The sequence below is a fragment of the Pristiophorus japonicus genome, chromosome 17 (genome assembly GCF_044704955.1).
Source record: "Pristiophorus japonicus isolate sPriJap1 chromosome 17, sPriJap1.hap1, whole genome shotgun sequence".
In the NCBI taxonomy this organism is placed as follows: Eukaryota; Metazoa; Chordata; class Chondrichthyes; family Pristiophoridae; genus Pristiophorus; species Pristiophorus japonicus.
Genome location: NC_091993.1, coordinates 35534027 through 35554333, shown reverse-complemented (window position 1 = coordinate 35554333; position 20307 = coordinate 35534027). Strand labels below are relative to the sequence as shown.

General features: G+C 46.9%; 1 protein-coding gene across 2 annotated transcripts in view; it reads left to right on the top strand.

Annotated features, from left to right (window-relative positions):
- The window catches only part of LOC139227701 (cartilage intermediate layer protein 1-like), a 59059-nt gene that overhangs the window by 10764 nt on the left and 27988 nt on the right, over positions 1 to 20307 (top strand). For both annotated transcript variants that reach the window (XM_070858665.1, XM_070858664.1), the window contains exons 2-4: positions 505 to 667; positions 8844 to 9113; positions 16926 to 17114. In XM_070858665.1, coding sequence (XP_070714766.1) covers positions 607 to 667; positions 8844 to 9113; positions 16926 to 17114 — 520 coding nt within the window. In that variant the 5' untranslated portion in view covers positions 505 to 606. The remainder of the gene's footprint in view (positions 1 to 504; positions 668 to 8843; positions 9114 to 16925; positions 17115 to 20307) is intronic.

Genomic DNA, 20307 nt, shown 5'->3' with positions numbered 1-20307 from the left:
CACACTCTCTCTCTCTCTCTCTCTCTCACACTCTCTCTCTCTCTCTCTCTCTTCACACTCTCTCTCTCTCTCTCACACTCTCTCTCTCTCTCTCACACTCTCTCTCTCTCTCTCTCACACTCTCTCTCTCTCTCTCTCACACTCTCTCTCTCTCTCTCACACTCTCTCTCTCTCTCTCTCACTCTCTCTCTCTCTCTCTCACACTCTCTCTCTCTCTCTCACACTCTCTCTCTCTCTCTCACACTCTCTCTCTCTCTCTCTCACTCTCTCTCTCTCTCTCTCACACTCTCTCTCTCTCTCTCACACTCTCTCTCTCTCTCTCACACTCTCTCTCTCTCTCTCACACTCTCTCTCTCTCTCTCACACTCTCTCTCTCTCTCTCTCACACTCTCTCTCTCTCTCTCACACTCTCTCTCTCCTGCCGGAGCTGTTAAGTGTTTCCAGTATTTTCTGTTTTTATTTCTAATTTCCAGCATCCGTAACGTTTTCTTTGTGTTTATCAAGGAGCGGCAACAACATTGAATAAAATCGGCTGGTGTTGTCTGAAGATCCACAATCTATAAGGCACAGTCCATCTGCACCAATTATAAGATCAGAAGTAAAGGAATGGACTCGAACTGGGCCCCAATCCTTCTCTTGTTTGGGATGGTATGCGGTTTATCCCAAGGTCAGTATCACTTGTCATTACTTTACTTGGCCTTTTTGCAGTCTTTTGGTTTCAGGAACATGACTGGGTGAGGGGCGAGTGCAGAGACGGGGCAAGCGGGGAGGGTGAGTGTGGAGACTGGATGACAGGGGAGAGGGGGGGGAGAGGGGGGTGAGTGTGGAGACTGCGGAGGGGGCGGGGGGTAAGTGCGGAGGGGGAGGGGGGGTGAGTGCGGAGTCTGGGCGAGGGGGGTGAATGCGGGGGTGGGGGTGAGTGCGGAATCTGGGAGAGGGGGGTGAGTGCAGAGACTGGGGAGGAGGGGGGGAAGAGGGGGGAGGGGGAGTGTGGAGACTGGGTGGGGGGCGAGTGTGGAGAGGGGGGGGCGAGTGCGGAGACTGGGCGGGGGGGGCCAGTGCAGAGTGGGGGCGGTGGGGCGAGTGTAGAGGCGGGGCAAGTGCGGAGACTGGGTGAGGGGGTGGTGAGAGTGTGGAGAATGGCGGGGGTGCGGGCGGCAAGTGTTGGTGTGTTGAGCCAAAATCCGCCTAAACTTCATATCAACCCGTGCTGTCGCACTATCCGTTTGGTAAATTGTTAATTTACATCGGCCTTTTTTCACTAAAAGGGAATTTATCCCCGAGTGAGAATGTTGACAGAATATGGCTTTGGGATTTTCAATCTTTTCTAACAGCAGAAATCTTCATTTTATCAGAGACTTGTTTCAGCAGAAGTGACTGATGTTTTCCCCCAAAATATCTGTTTCATGGATTAGAACGGCCAGTAATTTAGCAGTGCAGGATTCCGCTCTTTGGCAGGTCTTTGTCTCCCATGAGATGCAGTAAATATGATCTAATAAGCCATCTTTCCAAAGACCATTGCAGACAGATTGTGGGAGCTGCCTCTCCACATCCTTCCCCTTGTGAACCCTCCGTTCTGGGAATGTAACTAGCGTTTAGGAATCTCTGTGACCGGGTTGCAGAGGAGTAATTTTACAGATGGGCTCGACATGAAACATCAGACACATTTTCTTCTTAGACCCTCAACCTTTACTGATCACATGTTTTATTCTGCTTGGCTAAAAATATGAGGATTATGCTTGAGAAAGACAACTTCTACCATGCAGGATATTTAAGTATCTAAGTGAAATTGACATTGAAAATGTTATGAAATCGGCTCAATGACCACTCAGCAATTTAACAGTTTCACAAAACTAAGCTAATCAAAAGCTGAATGCCATTATTACAATTTGGGATTTTTAGGTGAGATATTTTCTGGGATTCAATGTTATCACCCCTCTGAAAAACAGACTGGTTTGCAATGTATCTTTTAAACAATCTGATAACTCAGAATTATAACCGAGAACCTTCCCTGAACACCAGCTACTGGATGTATCCTGTGCTGCAGCATTCTGTTTGGCTGGCTCTCTGACTCTAAGCCACAGAAGATTTATTTAAATAAACTGCTCACAGAATAAGCAGTGAGTCTGATACTTCATTATCCTCCTTGATGCACAAAATAATAAAAATGTCACTCAGTTTCTCTCTATTCAGAGGCAGAAGCTCTCACTTACACTGAAATATGCAAAAAATTTCAAATTGACATAGCTTGGTCAGCACAATCTTAAACACACAGCCTTCAGCTATGCTGGTTGTACAGCAGGGCATCCTCCTGGAAATGTCAGGGGGGCGGGGTAGATATTTGCCGACGCACGAGGACCAGGGGCTCTGCTAACGCACGGAAAAGTCTGCCTTGGTCAATGGCTTTTAACTCATTTGCATCTGAGCTCCGGGTGTCTCTACCAATCAGGGTGAGCGAGCGTGATGACATACTGCAAGAATCAATTTCAACTCCAGTATTTAAAGGCACACTGCAAAAATGACAGTTGATGGATTCTGGAGGAGGGAGAACAAAAGAAGGAATTGTTTAAATGGAGTCCCAATGTTCAACTCCCACAGCTACCTGGACTACACTTCCTCCCACCCCGCACCCTGTAAGGACTCCATTCCATTCTCCCAGTTTCTCCGTCTCCATCGCATCTGCTCTGCCGACGCAACCTTTCACACTAGTGCCTGATAGGTCTTCCTCTTCCTCAACCGAGGATTCCCCTGCGCCGTGGTTAACATGGCCCTCTGCCGTGGTTAACATGGCCCTTTGCCGTGTCCGTTCTATTTCCCGCACCTCTGCTCTCACCCCTTCCCCCTCCCTCCCAGATCCATGACAGGGCTCCCCTTGTCCTCACCTTTCACCCCACCAGCCTCCATGTCCAACAGATCATCCTCTGCTACCTCCATCGTGATCCCACCACCAAACACATCTTCCCCTCCCCTCCCCTCTCAGCGTTCTGAAGGGAACGCTCCCTCCGCGACACCCTGGTCCATTCCACAGTCACCCCCAGCAGCCCCTCCCCTTCGCACGTCACCTTCCCGTGCAAGCGCAGGAGATGCAACACCTGTCCTTTTATCTCCCCCCTCCCTTCCCACTATCCAGGGCCCCAAACACTCCTTCCAGGTGAAAGTGATTTACTTGTACTTCTTGTAATTTAGTATACTGTATTCGCTGCTCACAATGCGGTCTCCTCTACATTGGGGAGGCCAAGCGTAGATTGGGTGACTGTTTTGCAGAACACCTCCGTTCAGTCCATAAGTGTGACCCCAAGCTTCAGCTTGCCTGTCACTTTAATTCCCGGCTCCACTCCCACTCTGACCTCTCCGTCCTCGGGCTCCGACACTGTTCCAATGAAGCTCAACCCAGGCTTGAGGAACAGCAGCTCATCTTTCGCTTAGGCACTTTACAGCCTCTGGCATTGAGTTCAACAATTTCAGAGCGTAACCTCTGCCCAAATTTTGTTCCCTTTTTTTTATTTCTCTGTTTCCCAGGGCAGCTGGTAATTATTCAGCCATTCACACCGATCTCGATGCCTTGGTTCCTAACTTTTGCCATTACCATCTCAATTTGACCCATCATCCCTTTTTTTTATCCCTCAAATCTTTCCTGCCTTCCACCCTACTGGAGACCTCCCTTTTGTTTGTCCCCTTCCCCTGCCCCTTGCACTTTCTTAAGAATCTGTTACATTTTGAAGTTTTTCTATTTCTGACGAAGGGTCATCGACCTGCAATATTAACTGCGATTGGCTCCACAGATGCTGCTGACCCACTGAGTGAGTATTTCCAGCATTTGCTATTTTTTCAGATTCCAGCGTCCGCAGTATTTTGCTTCTGTAGTAGGATTTAGAGTTGGCCTTGAAAGATTTTTTTTAATAATCATTCTTCGGGATGTGGGCACTGTTGGCAAGGCCAGCATTTCTTGTCCATTCCTCGTTGCCCTCGAAGGTGGTGAGCTGTCTCGCTGCAGCCCGTGTAGTGAAGATGCTCCCACAGTGCTGTTAGGGAGGGAGTTCCAGGATTGTGACCCAGCGACGATGAAGGAACGGCCAATATATTTCCAAGTCAGGATGGTGTGTGACGGAGAGGGGAACGTGGAGGTGGTGGTGTTCCCATGCACCTGCTAGGCGGTAGAGGTCGCGGGTTTGGGAGGTGCTGCCGAAGAAGCCGTGGCGAGTTGCTGCAGTGCATCTTGTAGATAGTGCACACTGCAGCCACGGTGCGCCGGTGGTGGAGGGAGTGAGTGTTGAAGGTGGTGGATGGGGAGCCGATCAAGCAGCTGCTTTGTCCTGGATGGTATTGAGCTTCTTGAGTGTTGTTGAAGCTGCACTCATCCAGGCAAGTGGAGAGTATTCCATCACACTCCTGACTTATGCCTTGTAGATGGTGGAAAGGCTTTGGGGAGTCAGGAGGTGAGACACTTGCCGCAGAATACCCAGCCTCTGACCCGCTCTTGTAGCTGTATGGACTAATGGCGTAATGTGATTTTATTCTTTAATTTGGGGAAATGTGTTTTCCACACACTTGAAATTTTATATTTAATTTAATGGGCTCTTTATCCAAATAAGAAACTCCAGAGATAAACCCTGGGTTTGAAAGTATATATACTATGTTGTATTAAATACCAGACAAACATGAACCTAGAGCTAAATCTAGCTACAGTTCAAACATGATTTAGCACGTGAGTGGAGCATCACGCCAGCAGGAATTGATTGGGCTGAATGGCCTGTTTCTGTGCCAGACAGTTGATTAATTCTATAACTATTTTAACAACAAAAAAATGGAAAGGACAAGAGCGTAGAGACATCAGGAAGTAAACGGAGAAAAATAGCAAAGCAGATGAGCATGGTGTCAGAATGCATCATGGAGTGTTACAGATCAGGCACAAGTTGCCACATAGGTTATGGTGTAGTGGCTATAACGGAGAACTGGCTTAAACATGAGCAGGAATGGGAAGTTAACTATCCTGGATAGACCTAGTACAACGGCCAGGAAATCTGTAACTATCAAGGGCAAGCCTTCAAGGCAGAGATAGTTCGCATACAAACCAAACACATTCCCAGAAGGAGGAAAGATGGGGCCTCCAAAGTTAGAGCTCCCAAGATGCCAAAGGAAATACAGATTAAATAAAACAGAAAAAAGAGTTTTATATTTAATTTAATGGGCTTTTTATCCAAATGTCAGGTACAGAATCCAATGGAAAACCAGGCAGTACTGCATACAGTGCTGGTCACCACATTACAGGAAGGACGTGATTGCAATAGAGAGGGTACAGAGGAGATTTACGAGGAAATTGCCAGGAGGAGAGGATTTTAGCTATGAGGAAAGATTGGATAGGCTGGAGTTGTTTTCTTTAGAAAAGAGGCTGAGGGGAGACTTTATTGAGGTATATAAAATTATATGGGGCCTAGATAGAGGATAGGAAGCACCTATTTCCCTTGGCAGAGGGGTCAATAACCAGGGGGCATAGATTTAAAGAAATTGGTGGAAGGTTTAGAGGGGAGTTGAGGAGAATTTGTTTCACCCAGAGGGTGGTGTGGGTCTGGAACTCGCTGCCTGAAAGGGTGGTAGAGGCAGAAACCCTCACCACAGTTAAAAATACTTGGATATGCATTTGAAGTGCAGTAGCCTACAGAGCTACGGAACAAGAGCTGGAAAGTGGAATTAGGCTGCGTAGCTCTTTCTCGGCCTGCACAGACATGATGGGCCGAATGGCGGCCTCCTGTGCAGTAAATTTCAATGATTCTCTGAATACAGAGTGCAGGGGGAAATTGAAAAAGCATATAAGGACAACAAGTATCAGGAAAGATTACTGGGTAACATTAAAGAGAACACCAAAATTTTTTTATAAACATATATAAAGGAATGGTGGGACTGATTTCGGGACCGAAAGGGAGATTTTCTTATGGAGGCAGAGGTATTGAATGAGTAATTTCGATCTCTCTTCACTAGACAAGAGGATAAAGTTAATGTCAGAGTAGAGGAGGGGGGGAGAAGCGATAATAGATAGGATGAAGCTAGATTGGATGGTGTATCTCAAAGATGACAGTGCAGGTGGGATGCATCGTAAGTTGCTGAAGGAAGTTAGGGTGGAAATAGCAGAAGCTCTGACCACAATCTTTCAATCCTCCTTGAATATGGGGGTGGTGCCATAGGATTGGAGGGTTGTAAATGTTACACCCCTGTTCAAAAACTGGAAGAGGGCTAAACCTGGTAACCACAGGCCAATCAGTCTAACATCAGTGATGAGAAAACTACCAGCGACCATTGTTGAGGACAAAACTAATTCTCACTTGAAGAAGCATGGGTTAATAAGGTACAGCCAGCACAGATTTATTGGAGGGTTAATGAGGGGTAGCCAGCATGGATTTGTTAAAGGCAAATCGTGTCTGACGAACTAGATTGAGTTATTTGATGAAGTAACAGAGCGTTGATGAAGGTACTGCAGTAGATGTATATACGTATTTGATAAAGTGCCACATAACAGAATTCATTGGAAAATAGAAGCACATGGTATTAAAGAGACCGTGGTAACTTGGGTACATAATTGGCTAAGGGATAGGGGACAGAGATTGATGGTGAATAGATGACTGGAGAGAAGTGTGCCATGGGGTCCCCCAGGGGTCAAAATTAGGAACATTCCTTTGCTCATATGTAAATGACCTAAACTTGGGTATCGTGAGGACAATTTCAAACTTTGCGGATGATACAAGACTTGGTAACGTAGTCAACAGTGAGGAGGATGGTAGCAGACTCCAGGAGGACAGAGACCTACGGGCGGAAATGGGCAGACACGAGGCAGATGCAATTTAATGTGGATAGGTGTGAAGTGATGCACTTTGGGAACAACATGGAGAGGCGATATAATCTCAATGGTCCTATTTTGAAGGGTTGCAAGAGCAGAGAGATCTGGGGGTGCATATTCACAAATCTTTGCAGGTGGCAGGGATGGTTGATAAGGTGGTTAAGAAAGCGAGGGATATTTGGCTTTACAAATAGGGGCATTGAGTATAGAAACCAGGAACTCGTGCTAAACCTTTACATCACTGGTTAGTCCTCGGCTGGAAAAGTGTGTAAAATGTTGGGTCCCCCACACTTCAGGGAGGATGTTGAGGCCTTGGCGAGGTTTACCAAGATGCTACCAGGGATAAGTTCAGTTGTGGAGAAGCTGGGATTATTCTCGGAGCAGAGAAGGTTAAGAGGAGTTGAATAGAGATATTTAAAATGATGAGCAATTAAGGAGAAACTATTTCTGGCAAGTAGGTTGGTAACCAGAGGCAATAGATTGAAAATAATTGGTAAAAGAACTTCAGGGGGATTTAGGAGAAACTCTCTCACGTGGAGGATTGTTGGGATCTGGAACGCACTGTGAGAGCGATGGAATCCGATTCCACAGGAACTTTCAAAAGGCAATTGGACAAGTACTTGAAGATGACTCATTTCCAGGGTTATGGGGAAATAGCGGGAGATGGGACTGATTGGATCGCTCCGTCACAGAGCCGGCACAGGCACGATGGGCCGATTGGCCTCCTCCTGTGCTGTAAGATTCTATAATTCAATGACCACCTTCTGAGTCCAAAATGCAACTCCTGATTAGACGGTAAGGCTTATATTATACTCAAAGGGAGCTTAATGTAGACTTGGGATTGGCTCAGACTTTGAGGCTTGTTGCGGTCTTGTGGGTGTCTTGAAGCTCACAACTAGATTTGTTGCACGTTCTCTCAGGATTAGGGTAGCATTAAAAGCCATAATCTGGAGGAAGCTGTGAGGCCAGGAGCGAGCATCTTCGAGACAGACATTTTTCTATCCCCTTGATCGAGACTACACCTTCGACCAATCACTTGCCCACAATAAGCTTCTTCAAAAACAGCTCAGGAATTGATTGACACTCCCTTCATCCATTGTCTTAGATATAACTCAGTTACGCAGCTTTCCATGTCAATTAGTATTTTGTTTCAACCATGAGGTATGAGTTATCAGTTCTTATAATCCAGCCTGTCTGGAGCCAAGTTTCCTCTTTTTTTTATACAAAACTTTTTTTACTACATATTCACAGCATCACAGAAGCCAGTTTTCAGCCAATTTGATTCACTCCACGTGATGTCAAGACACAGCTGAGCGCACTGGATACAGCAAAGGCTACAGCTTCTGACAACATCCTGGCTGTGGTGCTCAGAACCTGTGCTCCAGAAATAGCCGTGCATTTACCACCTTAAACATTCACTCCCTCCACCACCAGCGCACCATGGCTGCTGTGTGCACCATCTACACGATGCAGTACAGCAATTCACCAAGGCTTCTTCGGCAGCACCTCCCAAACCCCCAACCTTCACCACCTAGAAGGACCAGGGCAGCAGGTGCTTGAGAACACCACCCGCTCACACCATCCTGACCGGGAAATATATCGGCCGTTCCTTCATCGTCGCTGGGTCACAATCCTGGAACTCCCTCCCTAACAGCACTGTGGGAGCACCTTCACCACACGGACTGCAGCGGTTCAAGAAGGCGGCTCACCACCACCTTCTCACGGGCAATTAGGGATGGGCAATAAATGCCGGCCTTGCCAGTGACGCCCACATCCCAAGAATTCACTTCTTTTTTTTTTTAATGTCATGTTTGCACCTAAAATGGATTCCTTGACAGAGCAAGGGTTGGAAATCTCTCTTTGCATTCCCTATACTTTAACATTTTATTGTTTTGATGTTCCAGATATATTAATCTAGAATTTCCTGACCTAGACACTGGATAGTAGGTGGCTGAATTCACGAGTGGAGTTCAGGGGAATCACTCAGTTCTCTCTTGCTGCTTCTCCTTTTCAGGTCATTGGGAATGGACATCTTGGTTTAATATCGACCATCCTGGTGGGAGTGGAGACTATGAGCGGCTTGATGCAATCCAACGTTATTACCAGGAAAGGATCTGCCCAAAACCAGTTGATGTTGAAGCTCGGACTATCCACGGCATTCCTGCCACACTCGCTGGGGAGGTAGTGCACCTCAGTCCTCGTCTCGGCTTCTGGTGTCTCAACAAGGAGCAACATTCGGGGAAGCACTGCTCGAATTATGCTGTCCGCTTCAGATGTCCCAAAGGTTAGCAACACTCTCTGGTCAGGCAGAAAATTAATTAGCAAACTATTTGAACACAAGGTTTATACTGGATTCCTCTGTTATATTTCTTTATTTTGTTTGAGTACATATATCCAATAATTCATCTATTTACAACATACATGACACCTTTTTAACCATGTGTAAGCTTGTCAGGCTTTCAAGAGAAAAATCACACTTTTTCACTGGCTCATGTTGACAGTTCCAATCCCAATCAGAACAATATGGAAGGCAAAATACTGCAGATACTGGAATCTGAAATATAAACACAAAATGCTGAAAATACTCAGCAGCTCAGGCAGCATCTGTGGACAGAGAAAGAATTAATGGCCTGGATATACCATCGCCGAATCCCCCACCATCAAGATTCTGGGGGTCACCATTGAATAAAAACTTAACTGGACCAGCCACATAAATACTGTGGCTACAAGAGCAGGTCAGAGGCTGGGTACTCGGTGGCAAGTGACTCCCCAAATCCTTTCCACCAGTTACAAGTCAGGAGTGTGATGGAATACTCTCCACTTACCTGGATGAGTGCAGCTCCAACAACACTCAAGAAGCTCGACACCATCCAGGACAAAGCAACCGCTTGATTGGCACCCCATCCACCACCTTAAACATTCACTCCCTCCACCACCGGCGCACCGTGGCTGCAGTGTGTACCATCTACAAGATGCACTGCATCAACTCGCCAAGGCTTCTTCGGCAGCACCTCCCAAACCCACAACCTCTACCACCTAGAAGGACAAGGGCAGCAGGTACATGGGAACACCATCACCTCCACGTTCCCCTCCCAGTCACACACCATCCTGACTTGGAAATATATTGTTGTTCCTTCATCATCGCTGGGTCACAATCCTGGAACTCCCTCCCTAACAGCACTGTGGGAGCACCTTCACCACACGGACTGCAGCGAGACAGCTCATCACCACCTTCTCGAGGGCAATTGGGGATGGGCAATAAATGCCGGGCTTGCCAACGATATACCATTAATGAACAAAAACAATATTACTAGGGGCGGGTTATATCGGCGGGGGAGGGGTGGCGTTTCGGACAGGACACTGGTGCTGTCGAAGAAGCCTTGAAGCTGCACTCATCCAGGAAATGAGAAATTGTTCCATCACACTCCTGAATTGTGCCTTCTAGATGGTACAAAGACTCTGGATAATCAGGTGAGACACTCACCACAGAATACCCAGCCTCTGACCTGCTCTTGTAGCCACAGTATTTATGTGGCTGGTCCAGTGAAGTTTCTGGTCAATGGTGGCCTCCAGGATGTTGATGGTGGGGGATTCGGCAATGGTAATGCTGTTGAATGTCAAGGGGCGGTGGTTAGACTCTCGCTTGTTGGAGATGGTCATTGCCTGGCACTTGTGTGGTGCAAATGTTACTAGTCGCTTATGAGCCCAAGCCTGAATGTTGTCCAGGTCTAATTGCATGTGGGTATGGAGTGCTCCATTATCTGAGGAGTTGCGAATGGAACTGAATACTGTGCAATCATCAGCAAACATCTCCACTTCTGACCTAATGTAGTGGGAAGGTCATTGATGAAAAAGCAGAAGATGGTTGGGCCTAGGACACTGCCCTGAGGAACTCCTGCAGCGATGACCTGGGGCTGAGATGATTGACCTCCAACCACCACAACCATGTTCCTTTGTGCCGGGTACGACTCCAGCCATTGGAGAGTTTCCCCGATTCCCATTGACTTCAGTTTTTCCTGGGCTCCTTGATGCCACACTCTGCCAAATGCTGCCTTGATATCATACAAACATATGAACAATGACGGACAGGTAAAGACCACCTGGTCCATCCAGCCTGTCCCACACAATCGCGATACCTTGTGTATCACAACATGTACTCTCTACCCCCACCCCAAATCCTGTGATCTCCTGAGAGAGGTAAAAAACAGATTTTAAAAACCCAGGTCAATCTGGGAAATTCCTCTAAAACCTATCTAGGTGATCGAAACTAGTCCAGGAGATCACTCTGGCCATTAAATTCCCTGCAGTACCTGCCTTCTGTAAGGGTTAATCGCGCCACAGCCAGAAACAAATCCAGCTTTTGCTTGAGGGAGTTCAGTGGGTCTGCATCAACCACATGAAACGGCAGCTTGTTCCAGAGGGCTACTGTTCTCTGGGGAAAGACCCACCTGACGTCGATCTAGCCCAATACAACCTCAGTGTATGCCCCCTGGTCCTGCCTAACCTGTTTCATTGATATCCAGAGCAGTCACTCTCCCTTCACCTTTGGAATTCAGCTCTTCTGTCCATGTTTGGACCAAGGTTGTAATGAGGTCTGGAGCCGAGTGGTCCTGGCGGAACCCAAACTGAGCATTGGTGAGCAGGTTAATGGTACGAGCCATTTGAAAGCGTTATCAATGACACCTTCCATCACTTGCATAGGATTACATACATCGGATATACGGCCCAGAAACAGGCCATTCGGCTGCCGTTTATACTCCACTCGAGCCTCCTCCCGTCTTTCCTCATCTAAATCTATCAGTGTAACCCTCTATTCCCTTCTCCCCCATATGCTTGTCTAGCCTCCCCTTAAATGCACCGATACTATTCACCTCAAACACTCCCTGTGGCAGCGAGTTCCACATTCTCACCACTCTCTGGGTAAAGAAGTTTCTTCTGAATTCCTGATTGGATTTCTTGGTGACTATCTTACATTGATGGCCTCTAGTTGTGCTCTTCCCCACGAGTGGAAACATTCTCTCTGTACCCACTCTATCAAAACCTTTCATCATTTTAAAGACCTCTATTAGTTCACCCCTCCATCTTTATTCAAGAGAAAAGAGACCCATCCTGATATGTACACCCTCGCATTTCTGGTATCCTCCTTGTAAATCTTCTCTGCACCCTCTCCAGCGCCTCTATATCCATTTTATAATACAGCGACCAGAACTGTACGCAGTACTCCGTGTGGTCTAACCAAGGTTCGATACAGGTTTAGTATCACTTCCCTACTTTTCAATTCTATCTCTCTGGAAATAAACCCTAGTGCTTGGTTTGCTTTTTATGACCTTGCTAACCTGTGTCGCAACGTTTAGTGATTTATGTATTTGTATCCGAGATCCCTTTGTCCCTCTATCCCACTCGGTGCGAGTAATAAGTGACTAATCTTCCTACCAAAATGTAATTTTTCTGTGTTGAACTTCATTTGCCAATTATATGCCCATTCTGCAAGTTTATTAATGTCCCCCTGTAATTTGTTGCAGTCCTCCTCAGTATTGACTATTCCCCCAATGTGGTGCAATCCGCAAATTTAGAAATTGTGTTTTTGATTCCAAAGTCTAAATCTTTAATATAAATTGTGACCAACCGAGGTCCCAGCACTGATCCTTGTGGAACACCACTACCCACCTTCTACCACTGTGAATAGCTGCCCTTTACCCCACTCTCTGCTTTCTGTCTTGAAGCCAGCTAGCGATCCATTCTGCTACTTGTCCCCTGACTCTGCATTCTCTGACCTTGTTCATCAGTCTAGTATGGAGTATCTTATCGAAGGCCTTTTGAAAATCTAGATATATTACATCTACTGCATTACCACTGTCTACTCTCTCTGTTACCTCTTCAAAACATTCAATGAGGTTGGCCAAGCAAGACATTCCCTTTTGAAATCCATGCTGACTATTCATTATTATATTTTTGGTTTCTAGATGTTCTTCTATTTTCTCCTTTTTTAGTAGGGATTCCATTATTGTTCCTACCACTTTTCTGATGATTGAGAGTAGACTGATGTGGCAGTAATTGGCTCAATTGGATTTGTCCTGCTTTTTGTGGACAGGATATACCTGGGCTGTTTTCCACATTGTCGGGTTTATGCCAGTGTTGTAGCTGTACTGGAACAGCTTGGCTAGAGGTGTGGCTAGTTCTGGAGCACAAGTCTTCATCACCTGGGGCCAGGATGTTGTCGGGGCCCATAGCCTTTGCTGTATCCAGTGCACTCAGCCGTTTCTTGATAGCACGTGGAGTGAATCGAATTGACTGAAGACCGGCTTCTGTGATGGTGGGGACCTCAGGAGGAGGCCGGTATGGATCATTCACTCGGCACTTCTGGCTGAAGATGGTTGAGAATACTTGAGCTTTGCCGTTTGTACTCACGTGCTGGGTTCTGCCATCATTGAGGATGGGGATATTCATGGTACTTCATCCTCCCGTTAATTGTTTCATTGTCCACCACCATTCACGACTGGATGTGGCAGGACCGCAGAGCTTTGATCTGATCCGTTGATTGTGGGATCGCTTAGCCCTGTCTAGCATGCTGCTTCTGCTGTTTAGCATGCATGTAGTCCTGTGTTGCAGCTTCCCCAGGTTGGTACCTCATTTTTAGGTATGTTTGGTGCTGCTCCTGGCATGCTCTTCTACACTCCTCATTGAACCAGGGTTGGTCCCCTGGCTTAATGCTAATGGTAGAGTGAGGGATATGCTGGGTCATGAGGTTACAGATTGTGGTGGGATACAATGCTGCTGCTGATGGCCCACAAAGCCTCATGGATGCCCAGTTTTGAGCTGCTGGATCTGTTCTGAGTCTGTCGCATTTAGCATGGTGGTAGTGCCACACAACATGATGGAGGGTGGCTTCAGTGTGAAGAGGGGACTTTGGGCTGTATTTTCGCCATGATTGGGCGCTGTTTATTGGTGTGAAATCTTCCTTTTGTTTGTGCACTGCCACCCACTGTTTTATTTTCTTTGGCTCCCAATGACATCATAACTGGATCCGCGCCGTTTTTGGCCATTTCTTCAGTTAAGCGATTTTCCCCATAGGCGATTTTTCTGAGCACGGCACACAGCGGCCAAAAGCACCACCAAAAAAACCTTCTGTAAAGTTGAGGAATCGCCGCAGTGCACAAGAGGACAGGAACAAGGCAATACGAATATAACATAAAATACTTTATTTTTTTCACGGGGAACTCATTTTTGGAGCAAGGGAAGATTTCTGGGCCAAAACAACTGCTTCCCCCCTCCCCCCCCCCCCCCCCCCCCCCCCATTGGACCCGCTGCAATCTCGGGCTGATTGCACCCCTTCCCCCCCCCCCCCCCCCCGAGAGCTGAAGTTCAGGAGTGGGGGGCCAGGATTGCAGTGGGTCTGGGGGTGGGGGGCGGTGGTTAGGGGTCTGGGGCGTGGGGGGAGCGGTCGTCCTGAGTCCAGCGGGGGTGGGGGGGGGTCCTTTCCCGGGAGCGGGCTTCAGCGTCTCTGGTTGCCCTGGCAACTTCAGCCTTTCGCGCATGCCCGGAGAGTTTTTGGTGCAGACTTAAAGCTCCGCCCCCCAGACTAACTTTGGAAAGTGCAGCGCCAAATTCAAATATTTCTTTGGTGAAAGTCCCGATTTTTTTTTTTTTTTTTTCCCGGCAGATACGTAAACAAATAAATCGGTCCACAATGACTGTGGTGGTCACTGCTACCAGTGCTGTCATGGACAGATGCATCTGCGACAGGTAGATTGGTGAGGACAAGGTCAAGTAGGTTTTTCCCTCATGTTGGTTCTCACCACCTGCCGCAGGCCCAGTCTGCCAGCTGTGCCCTTCAAGGCTCGGCCAGTCGTGGTGCCACCGAGCTGGTCTTGGTGATGGACATTGAAGTCCCCCACTCAGAGTATATTCTGTGCCTTTGCAATCTCAGTGCTTCTTCCAAGTGGTGTTGAACATGGAGGAATATTGATTCCTCAGCTGAGAGGGCAGTAGGTGGTAACCAGCAGAAGGTTCCCCTGCCCATGTTTGACTGGATGTCATGGGGTCCGTACTCAATATGAACACTCCCGGGGCCCCTCCCTCCGATTTATACCATTGTGCCACCATCCCTGTTGGGTCTGCCTGCCGGTGGGACAGAACATACCCAGGGATGGTGATGGAAGAGTCTGGGATGTTGGCTGAAAGGTATGATTCTGTGGGTACAACTATGCCAGGCTGCTGCTTGACTAATCCGTGGGACAGCTCTCCCAATGTTGGCACAAGTCCTCAGATATTGTGATACGCAAGGTATGGAAATTGTGTGGGACAGGCTGGATGGACCAGGTGGCCTTTACCTGTCCATCATTGTTCGTACGTTGGTGAGGACTTTGCAGGGTCTGGGTGTGCCTTTGTCGTGTCTGTAGCCAGTGGCGAGGTCAATGCTGGGTGAGAGATCAGATTTTAATCATACCATACTACTTTTGTAGCAGTTTGCTACAACGGAGTGTTTCCCTGGGCCTTTTCAGGGGGCAGTTAAGAATCAATCTCGTTGCTGTGGGTCTGGAGTCACCTATAGGTCAAACCGGGTAAGGACGGCAGATTTCCTTCCCAAAAGGACATCAGTGAACCAGATGGGTTTTTATGACCATCCGCAGAGTAGTTTCAGGTTCACCATTACTGAGACTCTATTCCAGATTTATTTAATTAACTGAATTGAAATTCCCCAGATGGCGGGGTGGGATGTGAATTCTAGTCTCTAGGTCATTTGTCCAAGCCGCTGGATTCCTGGTCCCGTGACATAACCACTGTGCTACTGTACCCTGAAGCTGTGCTCGCTTCCCAAGGCCTGGAAAACCTGGCTGGCCAGAGTTAAACCTGAGGCTGCAAGCCCTGTTCAAAATATTCAAATTGCCAAGCTGCCTCCTGGGAATGGCTCGGCTGTCTGCATTAAACCAAGAAATGGGTGGATTCGGGTCGGGTTTGAGATTGAACATTTTTTAATATCTGACTTGACCCACCCATCTTTGGGGTTAAAATTCAGCCCAGTGAAACTACAAGTGGACGTTGTCAGATCCAATCGCATCAATTGCGAGAAAAACTGAAGGCTACTGGACCAATTATTTTCTCCCCCTTTTGACTGCATTCAAAACTTGAGGCAGGAAAGTTTTGAGGAGCCGATGGTGTTTGTGTCACCACAGAAGTTAAACAAACGAGTTGCTGAAGTGCAGTTTTTAAAATACTTTAAATTTTCCTCAAAAGCACATTAATGGGGAATGTCCAGCTGTTATTTTCTTCCCTCTTTTGGAGCAGCCACCTTTTTGAGAAAAGGAAATGATTTTGGTGTGATTGCATTAACTGGATTTATTGAGCATTCTGTCACTACCCTGGTGAAATTGCCCAGGTGAGGAAAAGCTAAGGGAGTAAATGGAAGTGAAGGTAAGATGGAAGAGGCAGAAGCTGTACAATCCCATCTTTGAGAAAGCTGGGAGTAGTGCGTTGTGGAAAGAGGGGTGGTTTGAAATGGAGTGAGATTTGCATGGTGTTGGAAAGGTAGAGTAGCAGCGTGAATGGGGAGAGTGGGAAAAATGTACTAAAATAACTGTAGGCTGGAGAAAGAGTCCCAGGTTAAATTAGTGAGGAAGAAGAGTGTGGTTATGGTTCGAGAGATGGGGGGATTGTTGGAGACAGTGGCCATTTGTCTAGGGCCCTGCCATCATTGCAAGCACCCCAATTTCCTGGCTCATGGACTAGGTAGGTGTCAAAGAACCATGTACTGCAGCGAGCTTAGTGTTGGACATCAATCAGGCGTAATCCTGGTCACACTATGCAATTTTAGGATCGTAAGGAGTCATTTGAAACTTTGGCACTTGGGCAATAGCAGGTGGTCTGGCTGTTCGGGAATTGGCCCAACGTTCATCCCTATATTGTGGCTCCAAGTGCTGATTCAATAGAACCGTTAGTGGAATTTCCAAAAGCAGGTTAACTTCCCAACCTATTGGCTAGGGAATGGTTCAAGATGTGGACAAACATAAGGAGAAAGTGAAGGAAAATAAAGTAAAAATGGGAAGAAATACCATTTTAATATTCCAGAAACTAAACACGTTCTTGCTTATTTCCTCAGGATCCATATCTGCTGTAGCTCCGAGTTCCTGGTCCCAGTGGGCAGACTGGGGCGCGTGCTCAGCGGCCTGTGAGCAGACAGGAGTGCAGACACGCAGACGGACTTGTTCCACGCACACCCAGAATTGGGAGCAGCAGTGTCCTGGTCCTGTGGAGGAGGGGAGGATGTGCACGGGCCCAGCTTGTGCAAGTACGTGAAATCACATGTTTAACATTCCCAATGTGACTCTCTGTGGGAGACTGCAATGATATCTGATTAGCTTCAACAGAAATATTTATATAGAAACATAGAAAATAGGTGCAGGAGTAGGCCATTCAGCCCTTCTAGCCTGCACCGCCATTCAATGAGTTCATGGCTGAACATGCAACTTCAGTACCCCATTCCTGCTTTCTCACCATACCCCTTGATTCCCCTAGTAGTAAGGACTTCATCTAACTCCTTTTTGAATATATTTAGTGAATTGGCCTCAACAACTTTCTGTGGTAGAGAATTCCACAGGTTCACGACTCTCTGGGTGAAGAAATTCCTCCTCATCTCGGTCCTAAATGGCTTCCCCCTTATCCTTAGACTGTGTCCCCTGGTTCTGGACTTCCCCAACATTGGGAACATTCTTCCTGCATCTAACCTGTCTAACCCCGTCAGAATTTTAAACGTTTCTGTGAGGTCGCCTCTCATTCTTCTGAACTCCAGTGAATACAAGCCCAGTTGATCCAGTCTTTCTTGATAGGTCAGTCCCACCATCCCGGGAATCAGTCTGGTGAACCTTCGCTGCACTCCCTCAATAGCAAGAATGTCCTTCCTCAGGTTAGGAGACCAAAACTGTACACAATACTCCAGGTGTGGCCTCACCAAGGCCCTGTACAATTGTAGCAACACCTCCCTGCCCTTGTACTCAAATCCCCTCGCTATGAAGGCCAACATGCCATTTGCTTTCTTAACCGCCTGCTGTACCTGCATGCCAACCTTCAATGACTGATGTACCATGACACCCAGGTCTCTTTGCACCTGCCCTTTTCCTAATCTGTCACCATTCAGATAATAGTCTGTCTCTCTGTTTTTACCACCAAAGTGGATAACCTCACATTTATCCACATTATACTTCATCTGCCATGCATTTGCCCACTCACCTAACCTATCCAAGTCGCTCTGCAGCCTTATAGAATCCTCCTTGCAGCTCACACTGCCACCCAACTTAGTGTCATCCGCAAATTTGGAGATACTACATTTAATCCCCTCGTCTAAATCATTAATGTACAGTGTAAACAGCTGGGGCCCCAGCACAGAACCCTGCGGCACCCCACTAGTCACTGCCCGCTATTCTGAAAAGTCCCCATTTACTCCTACTCTTTGCTTCCTGTCTGACAACCAGTTCTCAATCCATGTCAGCACACTACCCCCAATCCCATGTGCTTTAACTTTGCACATTAATCTCTTGTGTGGGACTTTGTCGAAAGCCTTCTGAAAGTCCAAATATACCACATCAACTGGTTCTCCCTTGTCCACTCTACTGGAAACATCCTCAAAAAATTCCAGAAGATTTGTCAAGCATGATTTCCCTTTCACAAATCCATGCTGACTTGGACCTATCATATTACCTCTTTCCAAATGCATTGCGATGACATCCTTAATAATTGATTCCATCATTTTACCCACTACCGATGTCAGGCTGACCGGTCTGTAATTCCCTGTTTTCTCTCTCCCTCCTTTTTTAAAAAGTGGGGTTACATTGGCTACCCTCCACTCCATAGGAACTGATCCAGAGTCAATGGAATGTTGGAAAATGACTGTCAATGCATCCACTATTTCCAAGGCCACCTCCTTAAGTACTCTGGGATGCAGTCCATCAGGCCCTGGGGATTTATCGGTCTTCAATCCCATCAATTTCCCCAACACAATTTCCCGACTAATAAGGATTTCCCTCAGTTCCTCCTCCTTACTAGACCCTCCGACCCCTTTTATATCCGGAAGGTTGTTTGTGTCCTCCTCAGTGAATACCGAACCAAAGTACTTGTTCAATTGGTCCGCCATTTCTTTGTTCCCCGTTATGACTTCCCCTGATTCTGACTGCAGGGGACCCACGTTTGTCTTTACTAACCTTTTTCTCTTTACATATCTATAGAAACTTTTGCAATCCATCTTAATGTTCCCTGCAAGCTTCTTCTCGTACTCCATTTTCCCTGCCCTAATCAAACCCTTTGTCCTCCTCTGCTGAGTTCTAAATTTCTCCCAGTCCCCGGGTTCTCTGCTATTTCTGGCCAATTTGTATGCCACTTCCTTGGCTTTAATGCTATCCCTGATTTCCCTTGATAGCCATGGTTGAGCCACCTTCCCTTTTTTATTTTTACGACAGACAGGAATGTACAATTGTTGTAGTTCATCCATGCGGTCTCTAAATGTCTGCCATTGCCCATCCACAGTCAACCCCTTCAGTATCATTCGCCAATCTATCCTAGCCAATTGACGCCTCATACCTTCAAAGTTACCCTTCTTTAAGTTCTGGACCATGGTCTCTGAATTAACTGTTTCATTCTCCATCCTAATGCAGAATTCCACCATATTATGGTCACTCTTCCCCAAGGGGCCTCGCACAACGAGATTGCTAATTAATCCTCTCTCATTACACAACACCCAGTCTAAGATGGCCTCCCCCCTAGTTGGTTCCTCGACATATTGGTCTAAAAAACCATCCCTTATGCACTCCAGGAAATCCTCCTCTACCGTATTGCTTCCAGTTTGGTTAACCCAATCTATGTGCATATTAAAGTCACCCATTATAACTGCTGCACCTTTATTGCACGCACCCCTAATTTCATGTTTGATGCCCTCCCCAACATCACTACTACTGTTTGGAGGTCTGTACACAACTCCCACTAACGTTTTTTGTCCTTGGGTATTCTGCAGCTCTACCCATATAGATTCCACATCATCCAAGCTAATGTCCTTCCGAACTATTGCCTTAATTTGCTCCTTAACCAGCAATGCTACCCCACCTCCTTTTCCTTTTATTCTATCTTTCCTGAATGTTGAATATCCCTGGATGTTAAGTTCCCAGCCCTGATCATCCTGGAGCCACGTCTCCGTAATCCCAATCACATCGTATTTGTTAACATCTATTTGCACAGTTAATTCATCCACTTTATTGCGGATACTCCTTGCATTAAGACACAAAGCCTTCAGGCTTGTTCTTTTAACACCCTTTGTCCTTTTAGAATTTTGCTGTACAGTGGCCCTTTTTGTTCTTTGCCTTGGGTTTCTCTGCCCTCCACTTTTCCTCATCTCCTTTCTGTCTTTTGCTTTTGCCTCCTTTTTGTTTCCCTCTGTCTCCCTGCATTGGTTCCCATCCCCCTGCCATATCAGTTTAAATCCTCCCCAACAACGCTAG